This window comes from Heptranchias perlo, chromosome 31, assembly GCF_035084215.1.
Source record: "Heptranchias perlo isolate sHepPer1 chromosome 31, sHepPer1.hap1, whole genome shotgun sequence".
NCBI classification, from domain to species: domain Eukaryota; kingdom Metazoa; phylum Chordata; class Chondrichthyes; order Hexanchiformes; family Hexanchidae; genus Heptranchias; species Heptranchias perlo.
Genome location: NC_090355.1, coordinates 36,247,443 through 36,275,197, shown reverse-complemented (window position 1 = coordinate 36,275,197; position 27,755 = coordinate 36,247,443). Strand labels below are relative to the sequence as shown.

The 27,755-nt window shown below is 47.7% G+C and overlaps 1 protein-coding gene across 1 annotated transcript in view; it reads left to right on the top strand.

Annotated features, from left to right (window-relative positions):
* The window catches only part of LOC137300359 (collagen alpha-1(V) chain-like), a 199,044-nt gene that overhangs the window by 102,016 nt on the left and 69,273 nt on the right, over nucleotides 1-27,755 (top strand). The window contains 2 exon segments of the mRNA XM_067969443.1: nucleotides 3,772-3,985; nucleotides 5,197-5,359. Coding sequence (XP_067825544.1) covers nucleotides 3,772-3,985; nucleotides 5,197-5,359 — 377 coding nt within the window.

Genomic DNA, 27,755 nt, shown 5'->3' with positions numbered 1-27,755 from the left:
GCAGCCTCACAATCTGCTGGCAATTCCTCCTGACTGACTGCTTCCTTTTGCACCATCCATTATCAAATTATGTTTTTATTAAGTGAATCTTGGCACAAGGGTGGACTCTGCCCCTGGTTGTTGCTCCTGACGAGCTTGTCTCCTGAGTCCCGATAATAACTTGCTCCCTCGGTCCAGGCACTGGGAGTATCAGCCTGGAACATGGGGCCCTCTTTTAGAGTGAGACTTGAACCCACCGCCTTCTGACACCCACTGAGCCATGGCTGACACCAGGAAAACGCAACCTGCAAAACCTAAGGTGCAAATCTCCAGGCGGGAGACGCAACACTGCAATCACAAAACAAAAACGAGTCAGGAAGGGGGAATGTACCGGCTGGACCTGGGAGATGTCTGTCGAGCCTCTTGGCCGGGACTGAGCTGATTCTCAGCCCATGACTGAGACAAAACAGGAGGCCTTGATGGAATGCCATGAACACATACTTTCCACCACGAGAGTGGACTTGTGTGAATTCCAGAGTTCCAAACAGGCTGTGTGCAGCCGCTAACTCGCCTGGCTCCACCCTAAACACACCCCACCACCCCCTCTCGGTCCCACCGTTATTGGAATGTGTAACAGCTGCCTGGTGTACAAAAGCCCCTGTCCCCCAAACTCCTCCCACCTCCGCCTGCTGCCTTAAAGCATCTTGAAATTTGCTTTGTGAAGAGGAATTTGCAGTCTGTCGAGTCACGCCGATGAAATGTTCCCAATCCAGAGGGAAACTGTATTGTAATCCTCGACACCGTGGAATCAGGCCAGAGGTTCCAGTCTTCTGAATTACAAGGCTGATTTTCCAGGGGGCATTCTAGGGCCAATTCTTTGTCAGGTATTTGAATTCGTAATTGTCATGTTTTTAAATTTCTGTTCCACTTTCTAAACACTCCCAGGGCAGGTACAGGGTTAGATACAGAGTAAAGCTCCCTCTACACTGTCCCATCAAACACTCCCGGGGCAGGTACAGGGTTAGATACAGAGTAAAGCTCCCTCTACACTGTCCCATCAAACACTCCCAGGGCAGGTTACAGGGTTAGATACAGAGTAAAGCTCCCTCTACACTGTCCCATCAAACACTCCCAGGGTCAGGTACAGGGTTAGATACAGAGTAAAGCTCCCTCTACACTGTCCCATCAAACACTCCCGGGGCAGGTACAGGGTTAGATACAGAGTAAAGCTCCCTCTACACTGTCCCATCAAACACTCCCAGGGTCAGGTACAGGGTTAGATACAGAGTAAAGCTCCCTCTACACTGTCCCATCAAACACTCCCAGGGTCAGGTACAGGGTTAGATACAGAGTAAAGCTCCCTCTACACTGTCCCATCAAACACTCCCAGGGTCAGGTACAGGGTTAGATACAGAGTAAAGCTCCCTCTACACTGTCCCATCAAACACTCCCAGGGTCAGGTACAGGGTTAGATACAGAGTAAAGCTCCCTCTACACTGTCCCATCAAACACTCCCAGGGTCAGGTACAGGGTTAGATACAGAGTAAAGCTCCCTCTACACTGTCCCATCAAACACTCCCAGGGTCAGGTACAGGGTTAGATACAGAGTAAAGCTCCCTCTACACTGTCCCATCAAACACTCCCAGGGCAGGTACAGGGTTAGATACAGAGTAAAGCTCCCTCTACACTGTCCCATCAAACACTCCCAGGGCAGGTACAGCACGGGTTAGATACAGAGTAAAGCTCCCTCTACACTGTCCCATCAAACACTCCCAGGGCAGGTACAGGGTTAGATACAGAGTAAAGCTCCCTCTACACTGTCCCATCAAACACTCCCCGGGCAGGTACAGGGTTAGATACAGAGTAAAGCTCCCTCTACACTGTCCCATCAAACACTCCCAGGGCAGGTACAGCATGGGTTAGATACAGAGTAAAGCTCCCTCTACACTGTCCCATCAAACACTCCCAGGGCAGGCACAGCACGGGTTAGATACAGAGTAAAGCTCCCTCTACACTGTCCCATCAAACACTCCAAGGGCAGGTACAGCACGGGTTAGATACAGAGTAAAGCTCCCTCTACACTGTCCCATCAAACACTCCAAGGGCAGGTACAGCACGGGTTAGATACAGAGTAAAACTCCTTCTACACTGTCCCATCAAACATTCCCAGGGCAGGTAGAGGGTTAGATACAGAGTAAAGCTCCCTCTACGCTGTCCCATCAAACACTCCCAGGGCAAGTACAGCATGGGTTAGATACAGAGTAAAGCTCCCTCTACACCGTCCCATCAAACACTCCCAGGGCAGGTACAGGGTTAGATACAGAGTAAAGCTCCCTCTACACTGTCCCATCAAACACTCCCAGGGCAGGTACAGCACGGGTTAGATACAGAGTAAAGCTCCCTCTACACTGTCCCATCAAACACTCCCAGGGCAAGTACAGGGTTAGATACAGAGTAAAGCTCCCTCTACACTGTCCCATCAAACACTCCCAGGGCAGGTACAGGGTTAGATACAGAGTAAAGCTCCCTCTACACTGTCCCATCAAACACTCCCAGGGCAGGTACAGCACGGGTTAGATACAGAGTAAAGCTCCCTCTACACTGTTCCATCAAACACCCCTCACTGTAACACTCTGATATACCCCACACCCCTCACTGTAACACTGATATACCCCACACCCCTCACTGTAACACTCTGATATACCCCACACCCCTCACTGTAACACTCTGATATACCCCACACCCCTCACTGTAACACTGATATACCCCACACCCCCACTGCAACACTCGATATACCCCACACCCCCACTGTAACACTCTGATATACCCCACACCCCTCACTGTAACACTCTGATATACCCCACACCCCTCACTGTAACACTCTGATATACCCCACACCCCTCACTGTAACACTCTGATATACCCCACACCCCTCACTGTAACACTCTGATATATCCCACACCCCTCACTGTAACACTCTGATATACCCCACACCCCTCACTGTAACACTCTGAGATACCCCACACCTCCTCACTGTAACACTCTGATATACCCCACACCCCTCACTGTAACACTCTGATATACCCCACACCCCTCACTGTAACACTGATATACCCCACACCCCTCACTGTAACACTCTGATATACCCCACACCCCTCACTGTAACACTCTGATATACCCCACACCCCCCACTGTAACACTCGATATACCCCACACCCCCACTGTAACACTCTGATATACCCCACACCCCTCACTGTAACACTCTGATATACCCCACACCCCTCACTGTAACACTCTGATATACCCCACACCCCTCACTGTAACACTCTGATATATCCCACACCCCTCACTGTAACACTCTGAGATACCCCACACCCCTCACTGTAACACTCTCATATACCCCACACCCCTCACTGTAACACTCTGATATACCCCACACCCCTCACTGTAACACTCTGAGATACCCCACACCTCCTCACTGTAACACTCTGATATACCCCACACCCCTCACTGTAACACTCTGATATACCCCACACCCCCTCACTGTAACACTCTGATATACCCCACACCCCTCGCTGTAACACTCTGATATACCCCACACCCCTCGCTGTAATATAGTTTTCCCTTTGCCTACCCCTCTGGTGCCTTCAGTGTGGACGTGCTGTGTTTGTGGATGTTGGGATGGTTTTAGTGTAAGGGCCGCTGGTCAGGAGCATGTGGATCTGCCTGTGGGAGACATCGGCTGTCGATTATCACCAATGACTCACTCTCTGGCCTTCCTTCTTTTTCCAGATTCCCCGTTCCCGGAGGATTTCTCGATCTTGATGACAGTTAGAGCCCAGAAAGGGAAGGGTGCGTTCCTGCTCTCCCTCTACAATGAGCAGGGTATCCAGCAGCTGGGGATTGAGCTCGCACGGAGCCCAATATTCCTTTATGAAGACCAGACAGGGAAGCCAAGCCCAGAGCAATATCCCGTCTTCAGTGGAGTCAACCTGTCTGATGGAAAGTACGTATTACTGCGGGTCCTGGTCCCTGTCTGTACCCCAACACACTCAGTCACAAAGACTTACCCCAAACATCTCTGTGTCGATGATGTTTGAGAGAAGAAACTTTCACTAAGAGTTTAACTGATTTCTATTCTGATTTCAAATGGACGTTGCATTGATGAAATATACTTCTGAGTCTCAATTTCATTCAGGCGCATTTCATGTAATTAGGAACATAGAATCATTGGAACAGGAGAAGGCCATTCGGCCCCTCGTGCCTGCTCCGCCATTTGATAAGATCATGGCTGATCTGTGATCTAACTCCATATACCTGCCTTTGGCCCATATCCCTTAATACCTTTGGTTGCCAAAAAGCTATCATCTCAGATTTAAATTTAGCAATTGAACTAGTATCAATTGCCGTTTGAGGAAGAGAGTTCCAAACTTCTACAACCCTTTGTGTGTAGAAATGTTTTCTAATCTCACTCCTGAAAGGTCTGGCTCTAATTTTTAGACTGTGCCCCCTACTCCTAGAATCCCCAACCAGCGGAAATAGTTTCTCTCTATCCGCCCTATCTGTTCCCCTTAATATCTTATAAGCTTCGATCAGATCACCCCTTAACCTTCGAAACTCCAGAGAATACAACCCCAATTTGTGTAATCTCTCCAGCTTCATGGCTGCCACCCCGTACCCAGTCTGTGCCTAATCCATGCTCACTCTGCGCCCACTCTGTACCAGTTCACGCCCACTCTGTACCCAGTCAGTGCTCCCCTGGGTAACACACTATAAACTAAACCCCCTCTCCTTGGTCTCGAAGTTACTACTGGGTTAAGGAGGTGAAGAAGAACTAACACTTAAACCCTCAACCTCCTGACTCAGAGGTGGGAGAGCTGCCCACTGAGCCAGGGCTGTGACTGGGTCTAAACTGGTCTGTGCAGAGATACACGTCAATCGTTCATCACCACTGGAGCATGAATATGGTTCAAAATGTAATCTCTCTCTCTCTCTCTCCCCCTACCTCTCTCTCTCTCTCTCTTTCTCTCCCCTCTCCCTCTCCCCACTCCCTCTCCCCCCTCTTTCTGTCTCTCTCTCTCTCTCTCTCTCTCTCTCTCTCTCTCTCTCTCCTCTCTCTCTCCTCTCTCCCCCCCTCTCTCTCTCTCCCCCTCTCCCTCTCTCTCTCTCTCCCTCTCACCCCTCTCTATCCCTCTCTCTCTTTCTGTGCTCTGGCAGATGGCATCGAATTGCAATCAGTGTCCACAAGAAGACAGTCACCATGATCCTGGATTGCAAAAAGAAGTTAAACAAATCGCTGAACAGGAGCAAACGGCCAGAGATTGACACAAATGGGATCGTGGTGTTCGGCACGAGGATACTGGACGAAGACGTCTTTGAGGTACGTGCTCACCGTCTCATCACTTCAAAGTCGTGGGTGTATTAATCCCCTCCTCCTCCCCCTCCCCCTCCCCTGCCCCCTTTTTTACGGGAATGCGCTGCCTGAAAGGGCGGGGGAAGCAGATTCAATAATAACTTTCAAAAGGGAATTGGAGAAATACTCGAAAAGGAAAAATTTGCAGGGCTCTGGGGAAAGAGCAGGGGAGTGGGACTAATTGGATAGCTCTTTCAAAGAGCCGGCACAGGCACGATGGGCTGAATGGCCTCCTTCTATGCTGTAAGATTCTATGATTCTATGTTTTGGAAAATGCGGAGGGCCCTTGGAGATTCTGAACAAGGAATCACGGCTCTGACCTTGTGCTTCATTTGCTAATTGTTCAATTAAATGTTTATCTGTGTTCAAGTTTAAAGTATTTTGGGCATCTGTCAGCTTCACAGGCCCTCGAAACCCATCCAGACAACCCTCACCTAAAAGAATTAAAGGCAGGTTTAGTCCCTGTCCAGTCAGGGCCAGTCAGCGAAATGGACAATCAGTGCAACCTCAGTCACGGCAGGAGTGGGAACTGGAAACCTGCTTCCCTGGTGTTCGGGGCGATTCTCTCAGACACACTGGGGGCAGAGATTTAACCTCCATCTAACTGTGCTGAAACAGGCCTGAGCCTCACTTAGCTTCCTTCCCCACATCTCACCCAGCACCAAGACCAATAAATCCAATTGGGAATTCAGGAGAAACTTCTTTACCCAGAGAGTGGTGAGAATGTGGAACTCGCTCCCACAAGGAGTAGTTGAGGTGAATAGTGTAGATGGATTTAAGGGGAAGCTCGATAAACACATGAGGGAGAAAGGAATAGAAGGACATGCTGAACATTCAGGGTTATTTCACATTTCGGAAGGATAGGAAAAAAGGTAAAGGTGGTGGGGTAGCTCTGTTAATAAAGGATGAAATTGGTATAATAGTGAGAAATGATCTCGGCTCAGAAGACCAAGATGTTGAATCAATTTGGGTGGAGGTAAGAAATAGCAAGGGAAAGAAATCACTGGTGGGAGTAGTATATAGGCCCCCTAACAGTAGCTACACTGTAGGGCAAAATATTAATCAGGAAATAAGGGGGGCTTGTAAAAAAGGTAATGCAATAATCATGGGCGATTTTAACTTTCACATAGATTGGACAAATCAAATTGGCAAAAATAGCCCTGAGGAGGAGTTCATAGAGTGTATTAGGGACTGTTTCTTAGACCAATACATCGGGGAACCAACCAGGGAACAGGCCATTTTGGATCTGGTAATGGGTAACGAAACAGGATTAATTAATGATCTCAAAGTAAAGGATCCCTTGGGAAGCAGTGATCATAATATGATGGAATTTCACATCCAGTTTGAGAGCGAGGATCTTGTGTCTGAAACTACTGTATTAAACTTAAATAAGGGCAATTATAAAGGAATGAGGGTGGAATTGGCTAAAGTGGACTGGGTAAACAGATTAGATGGTATGATGGTGGATAAGCAGTGGCAAACATTTAAAAAGATATTTTATGACTCGCAACAAAAATATATCCCTGTGAGGAGGAAAGACTCCACAAAAAGGGTGAACCAACCATGGCTAACTAAGGAAGTCAAGGATGGTATCAGGTTAAAAGAAAAAGCATACAACATGGCAAAGATTACTGGTAAGCCCGAAGATTGGGAAAACTTTAAAAACCAGCAAAGGATGACTAAAAGAATAATAAAGAGGGAGAAAGTAAATTATGAGAGTAAACTAGCAAGAAATATAAAAACTGACAGTAAAAGCTTCTACAAGTATATAAAAAGGAAGAGGGTAGCTAAAGTAAACATTGGTCCCTTAGAGGATGAGACTGGGGAAATAATAATGGAAAACAAGGAAATGGCAGAGGAACTGAACAGATATTTTGTATCTGTCTTCACAGTAGAAGACACTAATAATGTACCAATAATAGTAGAAAATCAAGGGGCAAAGGGGAGGGAGGAACTAAAAGCAGTCACTATCACTGGAGAAAAAGTACTAGGTAAACTAATGGGTCTAAAGGCTGACAAGTCCCCTGGACCTGATGGCTTGCATCCGAGGGTCTTAAAGGAAGTGGCTACAGAGATAGTGGATGCATTGGTTGTAATCTTCCAGAATTCACTCGATTCTGGAAAGGTCCCAGTGGATTGGAAAACCGTAAACGTAACACCCCTATTCAAGAAGGGAGTGAGACAGAAAGCAGGTAACTATAGACCAGTTAGCCTAACATCTGTCATTGGGAAAATGCTAGAATCCATTATTAAGGAAGTAGTAGCAGGACATTTGGAGACTCATAATACAATCAAGGAGAGTCAACATGGTTTTATGAAGGGGAAATCCTGTCTGACAAATTTATTAGAGTTCTTTGAAGAAGTAACAGGCAGGGTGGATAAAGGGGAACCAATGGATGTAGTGTATTTGGATTTCCAAAAGGCATTCGATAAGGTGCCACATAAAAGGTTACTGCACAAGATAAGAGCTCATGGTGTTGGGGGTAATATACTGGCATGGATAGAGGATTGGCTAACTAACAGAAAACAAAGAGTCGGGATAAAAGGGTCATTTTCAAAATGACAATCTGTAACTAGTGGGGTGCCGCAGGGATCAGTGCTGGGGCCTCAACTATTTACAATATATATCAATGACTTGGATGAAGGAACAGAGTGTCTTGTGGCCAAATTTGCTGATGATACAAAGATAGGTGGAAAAGCAAGTTGTGATGAGGACACAAAGTGTCTGCAAAGGGATATTGACAGGTTAAACGAATGGGCAAAAATTTGGCAGATGGAATATAATGTGGGAAAATGTGAAATCATCCACTTTGGGAGGAAAAATAAAAAAGCAAAATATTATTTGAATGGAGAAATATTACAAAATGCTGCGGTACAGAGGGATCTGGGTGTCCTCATACATGAAACACAAAAAGTCAACATACGGTGCAGCAGGTAATCCGGAAGGCAAACGGAATATTGGCCTTTATTTCGAGGGGGATGGAGTATAAAAGCAGGGAAGTCATGCTCCAACTGTACAGGGTGCTGGTGAGACCACACCTGGAGTACTGTGTACAGTTCTGGTGCCCTTATTTAAGGAAGGACATACTTGCATTGGAGGCAGTTCAGAGAAGGTTCACTCGGTTGATTCTGGGTATGGAAGGGTTGTCTTATGAGGAAAGATTGAACAGGTTGGGTCTATACTCATTGGAGTTTAGAAGAATGAGAGGAGATCTTATTGAAACATACATGATTCTGAGGGGACTCGATAGGGTAGATGCTGAGAGGATGTTACCCCTCATGGGGGAATCTAAAACAAGGGGGCATAGTCTCAGAATAAGGGGTCAGCCGTTTAAGACGGAAATGAGGAGGAATTTCTTCTCCCAGAGGGTCGTGAATCTTTGGAATTCTTTAACCCAAAAAGCTGTGGAGGCTGAGTCATTGAATACATTCAAGGCCGAGTTAGACAAATTTTTGATCAGCAAGGGAGTCAAAGAATATGGGGAAAGGGCGGGAAAGTGGAGTTGAGGTAAAAATCAGATCAGCCACGATCGCACTAAATGGCGGAGCAGGCTCGATGGGCCGAATGGCCTACTCCTGCTCCTATCTCTTATGCTCTTATGGTCTGATAGGGTGAGATGAAAAAGAGAGGAGGGAGGAGGCTCGCGTGGAGCATAAACACTGGCATGGACCTGTTGGGCCGAATGGCCTGTTTCTGTGCTGTACATTCAATGTAAGACCTTGATCTTTCACCTCTTTCTTCAATAAGAACTTTTAAGTTTCTTTTATTGATTCTCGGGATGTGGGCGTCACTGGCAAGGCCCACATTTATTGCCCATCCCTAATTGCCCTTGAGAAGGTGGTGGTGAGCCGCCTTCTTGAACCGCTGCAGTCCGTGTGGTGAAGGTTCTCCCACAGTGCTGTTCGGAAGGGAGTTCCAGGATTTTGACCCAGCGATGATGAAGGAACAACAACAACAATTTGCATTTATATAGCGCCTTTCACATAGTAAAACCTCCCAAGGTGCTTCACAGGAGGGATTATCAAACCAACTTTGACACTGAGCCACAAAAGAAGATATTAGGACAGGTGACCAAAAGCTTGGTCAAAGAGGTAGGTTTTAAGGAGGGTCATAAACGAGGAGGGAAAGGTAGAGAGGTGGAGAGGTTTAGGGAGGGAATTCCAGAGCTTTGGGCCGAGGCAGCTGAAAGCACGGCCGCCAATGGTGGAGCGATGGAAATCGGGGATGGGCAACAGGCCAGAATTGGAGGAGAGCAGAGATCTCGGAGGGTTGTAGGGCTGGAGGAGGTTGCAGAGATCGGGAGAGGCGAGGGCCATGGAGGGATTTGAACATAAGGATGAGAATTTTAAAATCGAGGCGTTCCCGGACCGGGAGCCAATGTAGGTCAGCGAGTACAGGGGGTGATGGGTGAACGGGACTTGGTGCGAGTTATGATACGGGGCAGCAGAGTTTTGGATGAGCTGCAGTTTACGGAGGTGTCTGTCCAAGTCGGGATTGTGTGAGAGTAAGTGAGCGGGAGGAGAAGATGAGAAGCTGGAGGGATGGAGCTTCCTGAGTTAGTGCCACATGCAGCACACTGATCCCGTGTCTTTAATGGGGCCTTTGATATTCCAATGAATGATGATTAAGACCCATCGCTGGTGGATTACGAGACTTCCACGTGGTACTCGGATGCATTTCAGTTGCTGGAGCTGTGGATAATTTACCGCATTGTAAAACTAAAATTGAAACTGAAGAGTTTGCCAAAGGCTTTGAAGGAAGTGGGGCCCAGATGTTAGCTCACCGTTGCCTTGTCTCGAACCATTTAACTAGTCACTCGCCAACTGCCTCTCAGTCCAAGGGCTGATGCAACTGGGATCTGTAACTCACTTTGGAATTCATTCAGTACAACTGGGAAAGAAAGACTTGTGATTCCCTCACGCCTCTCACCACCTCAGGACGTCCCAAAGTGCTTCACAGCCAATGAAATACTTTTGAAATGTTGTCACTGTTGTAATGTGGCAGCCAATTTGTGCACAGCAAGATCCCACAAACAGCAATGAGACAGTGATCAGATCATCTGTTTTTTAGTGATGTTGGTTGGAGGATAAATTTTGGCCCCAGGACACAGGGGAGAACTCCCCTGCTCTTCTTCCAATAGTGTCTGTGGGATGTTTTACATCCACATGAGAGGGTAGATAGGGCCTTGGTTTAATGCTTCATCAGAAAGACGGCACCTCTGACAGTGCAGCACTCCCTCAGTACGACACTGGGACTGTCAGCCTGGATTTTGTGCTCAAGTCTCTGGAGTGGGGCTCGAACCCACGACCTTCTGACCCAGAGGTGAGCGTGTAATACTCTGAGTAGCCAGGTGTCGGATTGGTGAGACACCGACTGTATGGAGGGGAGGTGAGTTGGTGGTCAGATTACCTGGAACACATTCCAAATGAAAGGAACAAAGACAAAAGAAAAAAAGAGCTGATATTTCGGGCCTGGAGATTTGCAGCATCTCGAACAAGTGAGATTGCTACCGGGCTGTGGAACAGCAGCGGCAGGAATGAGATTCTGGCAAGGCTCAGTGTTCTTAGCTCTGGACCGAGGCCCAGTTGGAATAGAGACAGCTCCTTAACAGACATGTTTCAAAAAGGAAATACGCAGAAAGCCTCCCAATGATAACACTGCAGAGAGAGAGAAAGAGAGAGATACACTGAGAGAGAGATAGAGAGAGAGAGATACACAGAGACACAGAGAGAGAGAGATACACAGAGACAGAGAGAGAGAGAGATACACAGAGACAGAGAGAGAGAGAGATACACAGAGACAGAGAGAGAGAGAGATACACAGAGAGAAAGACAGAGAGATAGACAGAGAGAGATACACAGAGACAGAGAGAGAGAGATACACTGAGACAGAGAGAGAGAGATACACAGAGACAGAGAGAGAGAGAGATACACAGAGACAGAGAGAGAGAGAGAGATACACAGAGACAGAGAGAGAGAGAGAGATACACAGAGACAGAGACAGAGAGAGAGATACACAGAGACAGAGAGAGAGAGAGATACACGGAGAGAGAGATAGAGAGAGAGATACACAGAGACACAGAGAGAGAGATACACTGAGACAGAGAGAGAGATACACAGAGACAGAGAGAGAGATACACAGAGACAGAGAGAGAGATACACAGAGACAGAGAGAGAGATACACAGAGACAGAGAGAGAGATACACAGAGACAGACAGAGAGAGAGATACACTGAGACAGAGCGAGAGATACACAGAGACAGAGAGAGAGAGATACACAGAGACAGACAGAGAGAGATACACAGAGACAGAGAGAGAGAGAGAGATACACAGAGACACAGAGAGAGAGATACACAGAGACAGAGAGAGAGAGAGATACACAGAGACAGAGAGAGAGAGAGAGATACACAGAGACACAGAGAGAGAGAGAGATACACAGAGACAGAGAGAGAGAGATACACAGAGACAGAGAGAGAGATACACAGAGACACAGAGAGAGAGAGAGATACACAGAGACAGAGAGAGAAAGATACACAGATACACAGAGAGAGAGATACACAGAGACAGAGAGAGAGATACACAGAGACAGAGAGAGAGATACACAGAGACAGAGAGAGAGATACACAGAGACAGAGAGAGAGAGATACACAGAGACAGAGAGAGAGATACACAGAGACAGAGAGAGAGAGATACACAGAGACAGAGAGAGAGAGATACACAGATACACAGAGAGAGAGATACACAGATACAGAGACAGAGAGAGATACACAGAGACAGAGAGAGAGAGATACACAGAGACAGAGAGAGAGATACACAGAGACACAGAGAGAGAGAGAGAGATACACAGAGACAGAGAGAGAAAGATACACAGATACACAGAGAGAGAGATACACAGAGACAGAGAGAGAGATACACAGAGACAGAGAGAGAGATACACAGAGACAGAGAGAGAGATACACAGAGACAGAGAGAGAGAGATACACAGAGACAGAGAGAGAGAGATACACAGAGACAGAGAGAGAGAGATACACAGAGACAGAGAGAGAGAGATACACAGATACACAGAGAGAGAGATACACAGATACAGAGAGAGAGATACACAGATACACAGAGAGAGAGATACACAGATACAGAGACAGAGAGAGATACACAGAGACAGAGAGAGAGAGAGATACACAGAGACAGAGAGAGAGAGAGAGATACACAGAGACACAGAGAGAGAGAGAGATACACAGAGACAGAGAGAGAGAGAGAGATACACAGAGACAGAGAGAGAGAGATACACAGAGACAGAGAGAGAGATACACAGAGACACAGAGAGAGAGAGAGATACACAGAGACACAGAGAGAGAGATACACAGAGACAGAGAGAGAGAGATACACAGAGACAGAGAGATACACAGAGAGAGAGAGATACACAGAGACAGAGAGAGAAAGATACACAGAGACAGAGAGAGAGAGATACACAGAGACAGAGAGAGAGAGATACACAGAGACAGAGAGAGAAAGATACACAGATACACAGAGAGAGAGATACACAGATACACAGAGAGAGAGATACACAGATACACAGAGAGAGAGATACACAGATACACAGAGAGAGAGATGCACAGAGACAGAGAGAGAGAGATACACAGAGACAGAGAAAGAGAGATACACAGAGACAGAGAGAGAGAGAGATACACAGAGACAGAGAGAGAGAGAGATACACAGAGACAGAGAGAGAGGGAGATATACAGAGACAGAGAGAGAGATACACAGAGACAGAGACAGAGAGAGATACACAGAGACAGAGAGAGAGAGAGAGATATACAGAGAGAGAGAGAGAGAGAGATACACAGAGACAGAGAGAGAGAGAGAGAGATATACAGAGAGAGAGAGAGAGAGAGATACACAGAGACAGAGAGAGAGAGAGATACACAGAGACAGAGAGAGAGAGAGATATACAGAGAGAGAGAGAGAGATACACAGAGACAGAGAGAGAGAGATACACAGAGACAGAGAGAGAGAGAGATACACAGAGACAGAGAGAGAGAGAGATACACAGAGACAGAGAGAGAGAGAGATATACAGAGAGAGAGAGAGAGATACACAGAGACAGAGAGAGAGAGATACACAGAGACAGAGAGAGAGAGATACACAGAGACAGAGAGAGAGAGATACACAGAGACAGAGAGAGAGAGAGATATACAGAGAGAGAGAGAGATACACAGAGACAGAGAGAGAGAGAGATACACAGAGACAGAGAGAGAGCGAGATACACAGAGACAGAGAGAGAGAGAGATACACAGAGAAAGAGAGAGGGAGAGATACACAGAGAGAGAGAGAGATACACAGAAACAGAGAGAGAGAGATACACAGAGACACAGAGAGAGAGAGAGATACACAGAGACAGAGAGAGAGAGATACACAGAGACAGAGAGAGAGAGATACACAGAGACAGAGAGAGAGAGATACACAGAGAGAGAGAAATACACAGAGACAGAGAGAGAGAGATACACAGAGAGAGAGAGAGATACACAGAGAGAGAGAGAGATACACACAGAGAGAGAGAGATACACAGAGAGAGAGAGAGAGATACACAGAGAGAGAGAGAGATACACAGAGAGAGAGAGAGATACACAGAGAGAGAGAGAGAGAGATACAGAGAGAGAGAGGGAGAGATACAGAGAGAGAGAGGGAGAGATACAGAGAGAGAGAGATGCAGAGACAGAGAGAGAGAGAGATACAGAGAGAGAGAGAGATACAGAGACAGAGAGAGAGAGATACACTGAGACAGAGCGAGAGATACACAGAGACAGAGAGAGAGAGATACACAGAGACAGACAGAGAGAGATACACAGAGACAGACAGAGAGAGATACACAGAGACAGAGAGAGAGAGAGAGATACACAGAGACAGAGAGAGAGAGAGAGATACACAGAGACACAGAGAGAGAGATACACAGAGACAGAGAGAGAGAGAGATACACAGAGACAGAGAGAGAGAGAGAGATACACAGAGACACAGAGAGAGAGAGAGATACACAGAGACAGAGAGAGAGAGATACACAGAGACAGAGAGAGAGATACACAGAGACACAGAGAGAGAGAGAGAGATACACAGAGACAGAGAGAGAGATACACAGAGACACAGAGAGAGAGAGATACACAGAGACAGAGAGAGAGCGAGATGCACAGAGACAGAGAGAGAGAGATACACAGATACACAGAGAGAGAGATACACAGAGACAGAGAGAGAGATACACAGAGACAGAGAGAGAGATACACAGAGACAGAGAGAGAGATACACAGAGACAGAGAGAGAGAGATACACAGAGACAGAGAGAGAGAGATACACAGAGACAGAGAGAGAGATACACAGAGACAGAGAGAGAGATACACAGAGACAGAGAGAGAGAGATACACAGATACAGAGAGAGAGAGATACACAGAGACAGAGAGAGAGAGATACACAGAGACAGAGAGAGAGAGATACACAGAGACAGAGAGAGAGAGATACACAGAGACAGAGAGAGAGAGATACACAGATACACAGAGAGAGAGATACACAGATACAGAGACAGAGAGAGATACACAGAGACAGAGAGAGAGAGAGATACACAGAGACAGAGAGAGAGAGATACACAGAGACAGAGAGAGAGAGATACACAGAGACAGAGAGAGAGAGATACACAGATACACAGAGAGAGAGATACACAGATACAGAGACAGAGAGAGATACACAGAGACAGAGAGAGAGAGAGATACACAGAGACAGAGAGAGAGAGAGAGATACACAGAGACACAGAGAGAGATACACAGAGACAGAGAGAGAGAGATGCACAGAGACAGAGAGAGATACACAGAGACAGAGAGAGAAAGATACACAGATACACAGAGAGAGAGATACACAGAGAGAGAGAGATACACAGAGACAGAGAGAGAAAGATACACAGAGACAGAGAGAGAGAGATACACAGAGACACAGAGAGAGAGATACAAAGAGACAGAGAGAGAAAGATACACAGATACACAGAGAGAGAGATACACAGATACACAGAGAGAGAGATACACAGATACACAGAGAGAGAGATACACAGATACACAGAGAGAGAGATGCACAGAGACAGAGAGAGAGAGATACACAGAGACACAGAGAGAGAGATACACAGATACACAGAGAGAGAGATACACAGAGACACAGAGAGAGAGATACACAGATACACAGAGAGAGAGATACACAGAGACACAGAGAGAGAGATACACAGAGACACAGAGAGAGAGATACACAGAGACACAGAGAGAGAGATACACAGATACACAGAGAGAGAGATACACAGATACACAGAGAGAGAGATACACAGACACAGAGAGAGAGATACACAGATACACAGAGAGAGAGATACACAGATACACAGAGAGAGAGATACACAGAGACAGAGAAAGAGAGATACACAGAGACAGAGAGAGAGAGAGATACACAGAGACAGAGAGAGAGATACACAGAGACAGAGAGAGAGGGAGATATACAGAGACAGAGAGAGAGATACACAGAGAGAGAGAGAGAGATACACAGAGACAGAGAGAGAGAGAGAGATACACAGAGACAGAGAGAGAGAGAGAGAGATACAGAGAGAGAGAGAGAGAGAGAGATACACAGAGACAGAGAGAGAGAGAGATACACAGAGACAGATAGAGAGAGAGATATACAGAGAGAGAGAGAGAGATACACAGAGACAGAGAGAGAGAGATACACAGAGACAGAGAGAGAGAGATACACAGAGACAGAGAGAGACTGAGAGATATACAGAGAGAGAGAGAGATACACAGAGACAGAGAGAGAGAGATACACAGAGACAGAGAGAGAGCGAGATACACAGAGACAGAGAGAGAGCGAGATATACAGAGACAGAGAGAGAGAGAGATACACAGAGACAGAGAGAGAGAGAGATACACAGAGAGAGAGAGATACACAGAAACAGAGAGAGAGAGAGAGATACACAGAGACACAGAGAGAGAGAGAGATACACAGAGACAGAGAGAGAGAGATACACAGAGACAGAGAGAGAGAGATACACAGAGACAGAGAGAGAGAGATACACAGAGAGAGAGAAATACACAGAGACAGAGAGAGAGAGATACACAGAGAGAGAGAGAGATACACAGAGAGAGAGAGAGATACACAGAGAGAGAGAGAGAGATACAGAGAGAGAGAGAGAGATACACAGAGAGAGAGAGAGATACACAGAGAGAGAGAGAGATACACAGAGAGAGAGAGAGATACACAGAGAGAGAGAGAGATACACAGAGAGAGAGAGAGATACAGAGAGAGAGAGGGAGAGATACAGAGAGAGAGAGATGCAGAGACAGAGAGAGAGAGAGATACAGAGAGAGAGAGAGATACAGAGACAGAGAGATACAGAGAGAGGCAGAGACAGAGAGAGATACAGAGAGAGGGAGAGATACAGAGAGGGAGAGATACAGAGAGGGAGAGATACAGAGAGGGAGAGATACAGAGAGAGAGAGATACAGAGAGAGAGAGATACAGAGAGGGAGAGACACAGAGAGAGAGGCAGATACAGAGAGAGAGGCAGATACAGAGAGAGAGGCAGATACAGAGAGAGAGGCAGATACAGAGAGAGAGGCAGATACAGAGAGAGAGGCAGATACAGAGAGAGAGGCAGATACAGAGAGAGAGGCAGATACAGAGAGAGAGGCAGATACAGAGAGAGAGGCAGATACAGAGAGAGAGGCAGATACAGAGAGAGAGGCAGATACAGAGAGAGAGGCAGATACAGAGAGAGGCAGATACAGAGAGAGGCAGATACAGAGAGAGGCAGATACAGAGAGAGGCAGATACAGAGAGAGAGAGTCTCAGCAGGGGAAATGAAATGAGGTAATGGTCTAATTTCCAACCCGCCCAGCTGGCTGATGGTGCCAGTTAAATAACATGTAATAAATTATATATAGCTGTACATTTTTGAATAACTTTCAACTGTGTGAACTCAGTGTAACCTCAGGCCTGGTGTCTATGAACAGGTTGCCCTGATCAGAAGGTGACAAGGAGGAGCAGTCTCCAAAAACCCCACTTTTACCTGTTGTTGTGATTATTGTGGTATTGAGTGATTTGGAGAGTAAATTTATGGCTCTTCCGAGTGTACCAGCCCCTCTCAATGGGAATCCAATGCTGTATTGTTTGAATAATAAGAGTCTAAATGGGGTAGAGAAGCAGAGGGATCTGGGGGCACAGATACACAAATCACTAAAAGTAGCGACGCAGGTTAATAAGACCATAAAAAGGCAAATCAAACACTGGGGTTCATTTCTAGAGGGATAGAATTGAAAAGCAGAGAAGTTATATTAAATTTGTATAGAACCTTGGTTAGACCACACTTGGAGTATCGTGAACAGTTCTGGTCTCCATATTATACAAAGGATGTAGAGGCACTGGAGAAGATACAAAAAAGATTTACTAGGATGATACCAGAACTGAGAGGTTATAACTATCAGGAAAGATTGAACAGGCTGGGGCTCTTTTCTCCAGAAAAGAGAAGGCTGAGGGGTGACCTGATCGAGGTCTTTAAGATAATGAAGGGGTTTGATAGGGTAGACGTAGAGAAGATGTTTCCACTTGTGGGGGAGATCAGAACTAGGGGTCATAAATATAAGATAGTCACTAATAAATCCAATAGGGAATTCAGGAGAAACTCCTTTACCCAGAGATAGAAGCCCATGGAATCGAGGGAAAAGTACGGACTTGGTTAGGAAGTTGGCTGAGCGAAAGGCGACAGAGAGTAGGGATAATGGGAAGGTACTCACATTGGCAGGATGTGACTAGTGGAGTCCCGCAGGGATCTGTCTTGGGGCCTCAATTATTCACAATATTTATTAACGACTGAGATGAAGGCATAGAAAGTCTCATATCTAAGTTTGCCGATGACACAAAGATTGGTGGCATTGTAAGCAGTGTAGATGAAAACATAAAATTACAAAGCGATATTGATAGATTAGGTGAATGGGCAAAACTGTGGCAAATGGAATTCAATGTAGACAAATGTGAGGTCATCCACTTTAGATCAAAAAAGGATAGAACAGGGTACTTTCTAAATAGTAAAAAGTTAAAAACAGTGGATGTCCAAAGGGACTTAGGGGTTCAGGTACATGGATCATTGAAGTGTCATGAACAGGTGCAGAAAATAATCAATAAGGCTAATGGAATGCTGGCCTTTATATCGAGAGGACTAGAGTACAAGGGGGCAGAAGTTATGCTGCAGCTATACAAAACCCTGGTTAGACCGCACCTGGAGTACTGTGAGCAGTTCTGGGCACCGCACCTTCGGAAGGACATATTGGCCTTGGAGGGAGTGCAGCGTAGGTTTACTAGAATGATACCCGGACTTCAAGGGTTAAGTTACGAGGAGAGATTACACAAACTGGGGTTGTATTCTGTCGAGTTTTGAAGGTTAAGGGGTGATCTGATCGAAGTTTATAAGATATTAAGGGGAACGGATAGGGTGGATAGAGAGAAACTATTTCCGCTGGTTGGGGATTCTAGGAGTAGGGGGCACAGTCTAAAAATTAGAGCCAATCCTTTCAGGAGCGAGATTAGAAAACATTTCTACACACAAAGGGTGGTAGAAGTTTGGAACTCTCTTCCGCAAACGGCAATTGATACTAGCTCAGTTGCTAAGTAGTTCTTTTTCATTTCATTCAAAGAGTCCGCTCGGATGTAAACATTTGGATCGTTTTGCCGGGAGTCTGGTACCTGGTCACTAATTTCAGCATTGAGTGTGTAGCTGCAGCTGATTAGAAGCAAGTTTGTGACTTGGTGCCAGACAGGCTGGGACCTTTTTCCAAAACTTTGTGCTTATCTGCAAAAAAAATCAATTTAATTTCTGCAAATTTGCAGAATTTCTGCAGAAAAAGGCTGTGGGGATGTTGGTTGATGCAACCAAAAAAATGCATTGGACGGGAGTCTGGGCCAATGTCCATGTGGGTCTGTCCATGTCCTCTCTGCTCTTACTGTTGATTGGCTGGGTTGCTGGGAGTTGTCATAAACACCCCGCCCCCCGCTTTAATGACCCGGCACTTTTACCCTCCTAAAGGTGTCGGCCGGGGCTCAGTGGGTGCACTCTCACCTCTCACCTCTCAGTCAGGAGGTCGTGGGTTCATGTCCCACTCCAGAGATTCGCACCCATCATCCAGGCTGACACTCCCAGTACAGGACTGAGGGAGCCCCGCACTGCCGGAGGGTCAGTACTGAGGGAGTGCTGCACTGTCGGAGGGTCAGTACTGAGGGAGCGCTGCACTGTCGGAGGGTCAGTACTGAGGGAGCGCCGCACTGTCGGAGGGCCAGTACTGAGGGAGTGCTGCACTGTCGGAGGTGCCGTCTTTCGGATGAGATGTTAAACTGAGGCCCGGTCTGTCGTCTTAGGTGGGACATAAAAGATCCCACGGCCATTATTTCGAAGAGGAGCGGGGGAGTTCTCCTCGGTGTCCTGGGGCCAATATTTATCCCTCCACCAACATCACTCAAAACAGATTATCTGGTCATTATCACATTGCCGTTTGTGGGATCTTGCTGTGCACAAATTGGCTCATGTGTTTCTCTACATTACAACAGTGACTACACTTCAAAAGTATTTAATTGACTGTAAAGTGCTTTGGAATGTCCTGAGGTTGTGAAAGGCACGATAGAAATGCAGGTCTTTGTTTCTCTGAATATTGTATTTCCATCTATGTTTGTGTGCAGTGCCCAGCTCCTGGCCTGTTGGGTCACAGCTTTGGGGGATCCGACAGGGCGTAGAGTGCGGTAGCCTCGTGGTTACAGTAATGGATGAGAAACCAGAGATGTAATTTGAAACCCACCGCAGCCAGTTGCGAATTCAGTAAATCCGAAACTGAGCATTAAAGTCCCAGATTGCTGTACAAATCAGGGCAGGGAACCTGCAAGACTGGCCCACATGTGACTCTAAATCCACAGTGTGTCGATGACTCTTAATGTGTTCAGGGCAACCAGGAATGGGCATTAAATGCTGCCTCCCATTCTGGCCCACCTGCCAAAAAGAAATTTAAAACTCCCTCAGTACTGCACTGGGAGTGTCGGCCTGGATTATGGGATCAACTGTCTGGAGTGGGACTTGAACCCATGACCTGGTTCAAAGGGGAGTGCTGCACTATCGGAGAGGCCGTCTTTCGGAAGAGACGTTAAACCGAGGCCCCATCTGCCCTCCCAGGTGGATGTAAAAAATCCCACGGCCACTATTTCGAAGAAAAGCAGGGTGGATCCCCCGGGTGTCCTGGGGCCAATATTTATCCCTCAACCAACATCACTAAAACAGATTATCTGGTAATTTGTCTCATTGCTGTTTGTGGGATCTTGCTGTGTGCAGATTGGCTGCTGCGTTTCCTACATTACAACAGTGCCGACACTTCAAAAGTATTTAATTGGCTGTAAAGCTCTTTGGGACGTCCTGAGGTGGTGAATGGTGTGATTGAAATGGGAGTCTTTCTTTAATTCACAAGAGAAACCGGTCCAAAGTCCATGGCAACGTCCTTGTGGAGGAATGAGAGCTGCAGACAGTAAAGCCGGCCTTTCCCGTCACTGTGCCATCTGTGGCATGAGTGTGGCACGGCAGACCTGTGGCATGAGTGTGGCACGGCAGGCGTTCCCCTTGCCCAAGGTACCAGGGGCTAGCCATGGAGACTTTCCTGGGCTTGGGCACATTTAAATATTTTCAGCAGGCAGTGTTCCCACCCCGCCAGTAGACGGGGTCCAGGTATTGGTTGCTGCTGCAGGATAACCTCTCCATCCAATCCCCTCCATCCAATCCCCTCCGTCCAATCCCCTCCATCCAATCCCCTCCATCCAATCCCCTCCGTCCAATCCCCTCCATCCAATCCCCTCCATCCAATCCCCTCCATCCAATCCCCTCCATCCAATCCCCTCCATCCAATCCCCTCCATCCAATCCCCTCCATCCAATCCCCTCCATCCAATCCCCTCCATCCAATCCCCTCCATCCAATCCCCTCCATCCAATCCCCTCCGTCCAATCCCCTCCATCCAATCCCCTCCGTCCAATCCCCTCCATCCAATCCCCTCCATCCAATCCCCTCCATCCAATCCCCTCCATCCAATCCCCTCCATCCAATCCCCTCCATCCAATCCCCTCCATCCAATCCCCTCCATCCAATCCCCTCCATCCAATCCCCTCCGTCCAATCCCCTCCATCCAATCCCCTCCGTCCAATCCCCTCCATCCAATCCCCTCCATCCAATCCCCTCCATCCAATCCCCTCCATCCAATCCCCTCCGTCCAATCCCCTCCATCCAATCCCCTCCGTCCAATCCCCTCCATCCAATCCCCTCCATCCAATCCCCTCCATCCAATCCCCTCCATCCAATCCCCTCCATCCAATCCCCTCCATCCAATCCCCTCCATCCAATCCCCTCCATCCAATCCCCTCCATCCAATCCCCTCCATCCATTGCCCTCCATCCAATCCCCTCCATCCATTGCCCTCCATCCAATCCCCTCCATCGATTGCACTCCCTGCTCTGAGTTTGTCCGTTGAATTGAGTTCGATATTTTATACAGCATATTATCACATCCCAGAAACGTGTCCAAGTGCTGCAGACACACAGGGCACTGAATTGGGCCGTGTAGCACCCATTGTTTCGGTGCTACGCGGCCTCTCGAACATCCAAGATGGCGTCTTGGCTGCGCTCGCACATTTTCAGTGTGACGTGCAATGGACATCATTTTGGTATCGGAGTTGGCACATGCGCCGGAAGCATGTAAAAAATGGATACAATCAGTGTGCAATGCTGATTTAAACTGAGAAACACCATTTTGGGACTTAACGCTCAATTCAACGCACATTATTAACCCCGACCATCTGAACATGCAGGACCCCCCACCTGTGCTATTTAAAGGGACCATGCAGGATTTACAGGTTAGTGGCTGGATTATTGCTTCTGGCTGCCGAGACATTTGTAACTGTTTTTGGAGGTCTCCTAGACCTCAGTACTAGGACACGGGGACATAGCCTAACATTTAGAGACAGGACGTGCAGGAGTGAAATTAGGAAATGCTTCTACACACAAAGGGTGGGAGAAGTTTGGAACTCTCTTCTGCAAATGCTAGCTCAATTGTGAATTCTAAATCTGAGATTGATAGCTTTCTGTGAACTAAGGGTATTAAGGGACATGGGGCTAAGGCGGGTTTATGGAGTTAGGTCACAGGTCCACCATGATCTCATTGAATGGCGGAACAGGCTCGAGGGGCTAAATGCCACGGCCACTTGCTGCCTCTTGATATGCGCCACCTTCTCCTGCAAGAAAGTGGGACGTGTGTCTGAGTGATGTGCCTGTCATGGTTGAATAGCTGCCAGTGTGTGTGGCCTGTGAGTTGTGGGTGGGTGGTTTGCAACAGTGGTAATGTGTGAGGGTGAGAGGAAGCATCTGATTGGAAGAGTTGAGTACTGATGGAAAGAGTTTGTTGGTATGTGGGTGATGGGGGTGTAGTGTGTGGTGTAGTTGGTAGGAGACGCCACTTGACAGTTGACCTCACTCACCTTGACCACTCATGTCAAAGCATTGAACTTCTTCCTGCACTGCATCCATGTTCATGATGCTGTGCCCCGGCATTGACTTCGTCCCCCGCTGCCTCCCACTGCCTTTCGGGTATATTTCTGGAGGGCCTCTTGCCCCCTCCCCACCCTCCCCCTGCGGATATAGGATGTCCCTCCTTCTGTCCACCTCTTGCACCAAGGCCTCTATTGCATCAGCAGAGAACCTTGGTGCACGCAGTCTCACAGGCCTGGTACCAACTCAGATCAGCAGAATTGTGAGGTCTGGCAGATTGGAGGATGTGGAATTTATTAGTGTGCAACCTTTATTCAATGTGTTAACATAACTCATCAGTTTGTAAACATAAGGACCGGACCTGCATCGGTGTTTTACGTGTGTGATGTCTGATCTCCGTTCAGACTCTGTGCAGACAGCAGACTGTTATTTTCAGCAATTAACAGGCACCAGCCACCTTTAAGAGATTTTAAGAGACAGCCTGCCTTTAAGAGATTGGGGCTGCCCCTGCTGGTGGGAAGTGTGAATTGCATTGAGTCCTCGTGTCAACGCTGATTTTTCACGCTGCTTGACGGTAAGTCCTCAGGCCAGACGAAAGTCTCGTCCTGTCTGCACAGAGACAATCGGGCGCGGGGCAATAGTGGATCGCGAGACCCGCGCCTCAACATAGGCCTTATCCAATTTTCTTTCTCCCCCATTGTGTTACTTTCAAATACAGTGATTATTGTTTTGTAGGAAAACCTGCCAACCATTCTGCTCACAGTAAGATCCCACAAACAGCAATGAGATGGATCGGTTGATCTGTTTTTAGTGATGTTGTTCGAGGGGTAAATATTGGCCAGGACACCGCGAATGGCCGTGGAATCTTTAACAACCACCTGAAGACAGACGGGGCCTCGGTTTAACATCTCATCTGAGAGACTCCCTCAGTACTGACCCTCCGACAGTGCAGCGCTCCCTCAGTACTGACCCTCCGACAGTGCGGCGCTCCCTCAGTACTGACCCTCCGACAGTGCAGCGCTCCCTCAGTACTGACCCTCCGACAGTGCGGCGCTCCCTCAGTACTGACCCTCCGACAGTGCAGCGCTCCCTCAGTACTGACCCTCCGACAGTGCAGCACTCCCTCAGTACTGACCCTCCGACAGTGCAGCACTCCCTCAGTACTGACCCTCCGACAGTGCGGCGCTCCCTCAGTACTGACCCTCCGACAGTGCGGCGCTCCCTCAGTACTGACCCTCCGACAGTGCGGCGCTCCCTCAGTACTGACCCTCCGACATTGCAGCGCTGCCTCAGTACTGACCCTCCGACAGTGCAGCGCTCCCTCAGCACTGACCCTCCGACAGTGCAGCGCTCCCTCAGTACTGACCCTCCGACAGTGCAGTGCTCCCTCAGTACTGACCCTCCGACAGTGCGGCCCTACCTCAGTACTGACCCTCCGACAGTGCGGCCCTCCCTCTGTACTGACCCTCCGACAGTGCAGCGCTCCCTCAGTACTGACCCTCCGACAGTGCGGCCCTCCCTCAGTACTGACCCTCCGACAGTGCGGCCCTCCCTCAGTACTGACCCTCCGACAGTCTTTGGAGTGGGGCTCGAACCCAAGACCTTTTGACTCAGAGGCGAGAGTTTTCCTCGTGGAGCAAGAAAACAAAAATCAGTTGTTGGCTCTGGAGTGAGGGAGCTCCTGAAACTGAATCCCCAATGACGAGACTGTGACCGTCTCCAAGAAGGTCCGAACACCAACCGTTAGTGGAGTCATGGGTCATGGGAATAGAGCATTGTAGTGAATTCCTTTGGTGTGTGCACAGCTCTGAGTGATGGCTCTGTACTCAGAGGGTGTCCGCCCATGGTCTCCTTTCCACAGTGCTGGGTGGGAAGTAGTGAGTCAGTAAGGTTGAGACGGAGGACGAGCTGTCCCATCATTTCTTGAATGAATCTTGACAGACGGCCAAGGATGCCTTTCATTCTTTGTGATTCAGAGCGGGTCATGGTTAGTGATTGATTACCTCAGCAGTGAATCTAGTGTGTAATCTATTAATAATTCACGCATATGGATAGCTTTAATCAAATCTGTACCCAAAATTATACAGTTATCTGTAACCAATCAATACTTGACACACAAGAATTATGATATGTTATTGATCCTTGTGCAAAAATATAAGATCTGTGCAAAAAACTGTTCAGTCACTTCCATTTCAGTTTGCTGGAGATCCAAGTACAATCTGTAAATATACTCTGCTTTCCTATGTCATGTTCTATTTATTTCTGAATTTCCCCTGTCCCCTTCTGTAGGCACTGACTCTCACTGGGGTACGGGTTCCACAGACACTGACTCTCACTGGGGTACGGGTCCCACAGACACTGACTCTCACTGGGGTACGGGTTCCACAGACACTGACTCTCACTGGGGTACGGGTCCCACAGACACTGACTCTCACTGGGGTACGGGTCCCACAGACACTGACTCTCACTGGGGTACGGGTCCCACAGACACTGACTCTCACTGGGGTACGGGTCCCACAGACACTGACTCTCACTGGGGTACGGGTCCCACAGACACTGACTCTCACTGGGGTACGGGTCCCACAGACACTGACTCTCACTGGGGTACGGGTTCCACAGACACTGACTCTCACTGGGGTACGGGTTCCACAGACACTGACTCTCGCTGGGGTACGGGTTCCACAGACACTGACTCTCACTGGGGTACGGGTCCCACAGACACTGACTCTCACTGGGGTACGGGTTCCACAGACACTGACTCTCACTGGGGTATGGGTTCTACAGGCATTGACTCTCACTGGGGTACGGGTCCCACAGACACTGACTCTTACTGGGGTACGGGTCCCACAGACACTGACTCTCACTGGGGTACGGGTTCCACAGACACTGACTCTCACTGGGGTATGGGTTCTACAGGCATTGACTCTCACTGGGGTACGGGTTCCACGGGCACTGACTCTCACTGGGGTACGGGTTCCACGGGCACTGACTGAGAGATGGCAATAACGGGACTGATTTCTTATATAACAATAGATAAATGGGTTATTCAGTGGATCTGCTTCCCCTTGAGCTCAGTAAATGAAAGGAGGAGTTTCACATGTAACCAGAATAATGCCAGGGTGTGTGGAACAAAAGTCTCGAATTCAAAGTAATTCTTCCTCAGAATGATATTGTCCTGATCGTCCTTCACAACCAGACGATAGAAGAAAGAATTTGCATTGATATAATGCCCTAGAACATGCCAAAGCACTTCACAACCAATGAATGAATTACTTTTGAAATCCAGTCACTGTTGTTATGTGGACAAATGCAATAGCCAATTTGTGCACAGCATGATCCCATGAACAGCAATGAGATGGATGACCAGTTAATCTGTTTTAATAGTATTGGTTGAGGGATAAATGTTGACCAGGACACCGGGAGAACTCCCAGCTCTTCTATGAAAATGGCCACGGGTTTGCTAGGCAATGTGTTCTGGATTGAGACAATTGGTGATTTGTTCTGGACTGAGCCAATCGGTGATGTGTTCTGGATTGAGCCAATCACAGTATCATAGAAGGTACAGCACGGAGAAAGCCATTTGGTCCATCATGCCTGTGCCGACTCTTTGAAAGAGCTATCCAATTGCCAATATGATCTGGATTGAGCCAAGATATGTTCTCGATTGAGACAACCGATGATGTGTTCCAGAGTGAGTCAATCGGCGATGTGTTCTAGATTGAGTCGATCGACAATGTGTTCTAGAGTGAGTCAATCGGCGATGTGTTCTAGATTGAGACAGTCGTCGATGTGTTCTAGATTGAGTCAATCGACAATGTGTTCTAGATTGAGTCAATCGACAATGTGTTCTAGAGTGCGTCAATCGGTGATGTGTTCTAGAGTGAGTCAATTGACGATGTGTTCTAGATTGAGACAGTCAACGGTGTGTTCTAGATTGAGACAGTCGGCGATGTGTTCTAGGTTGAGTCGATCGGCGATGTGTTCTAGGTTGAGACAGTCAGCGATGTGTTCTTGGTTGAGACAGTTGGCGATGTGTTCTAGGTTGAGTCAATCAGCGATGTGTCCTCGGTTGAGACAGTCAGCGATGTGTTCTAGGTTGAGTCAATCGACGATGTGTTCTAGATTGAGTCAATCGGCGATGTGTTCTAGATTGAGACAGTCGGCGATGTGTTCTAGATTGAGACAGTCGGCGATGTGTTCTAGATTGAGACAGTCGGCGATGTGTTCTAGATTGAGACAGTCGGCGATGTGTTCTGGATTGAGACAGTCGGCGATGTGTTCTGGATTGAGACAGTCGGCGATGTGTTCTAGATTGAGACAGTCGGCGATGTGTTCTAGATTGAGACAGTCGGCGATGTGTTCTGGATTGAGACAGTCGGCGATGTGTTCTAGATTGAGTCGGTCAGTGAAAATAAGCAACAAACTGCTCCTCACTGCTGAGGCTAGTAAATGGAACCTGTGACAGGGGACATTCCTCACCATCCCAGACAGTGATGTAATCTGGAACTTTGGCCTATTTCCTTACATCATTGATGTGAGTCTCACGGGGGCACAGGGAGAACTGGTGCTGGAAGCTTGAAAGAAACAGTTGGATTGCTGCGAGGGCTGAATCCTGGGATGTGTAATGGGACAACCTCTTCAACAGTCTCAAGTGCGTCTCGAGATCACTGTTATTTCAGCAGGTATCAGGTCTGGTCAGGCATCGTGGGAATGCTTGGACCTCTTATCAGGTGTTTTGGAATCAGTTCACCCCCTTTCTCAGTGGGTGGGTGGCCCCCTCCTAATGTTTTGTGCAGG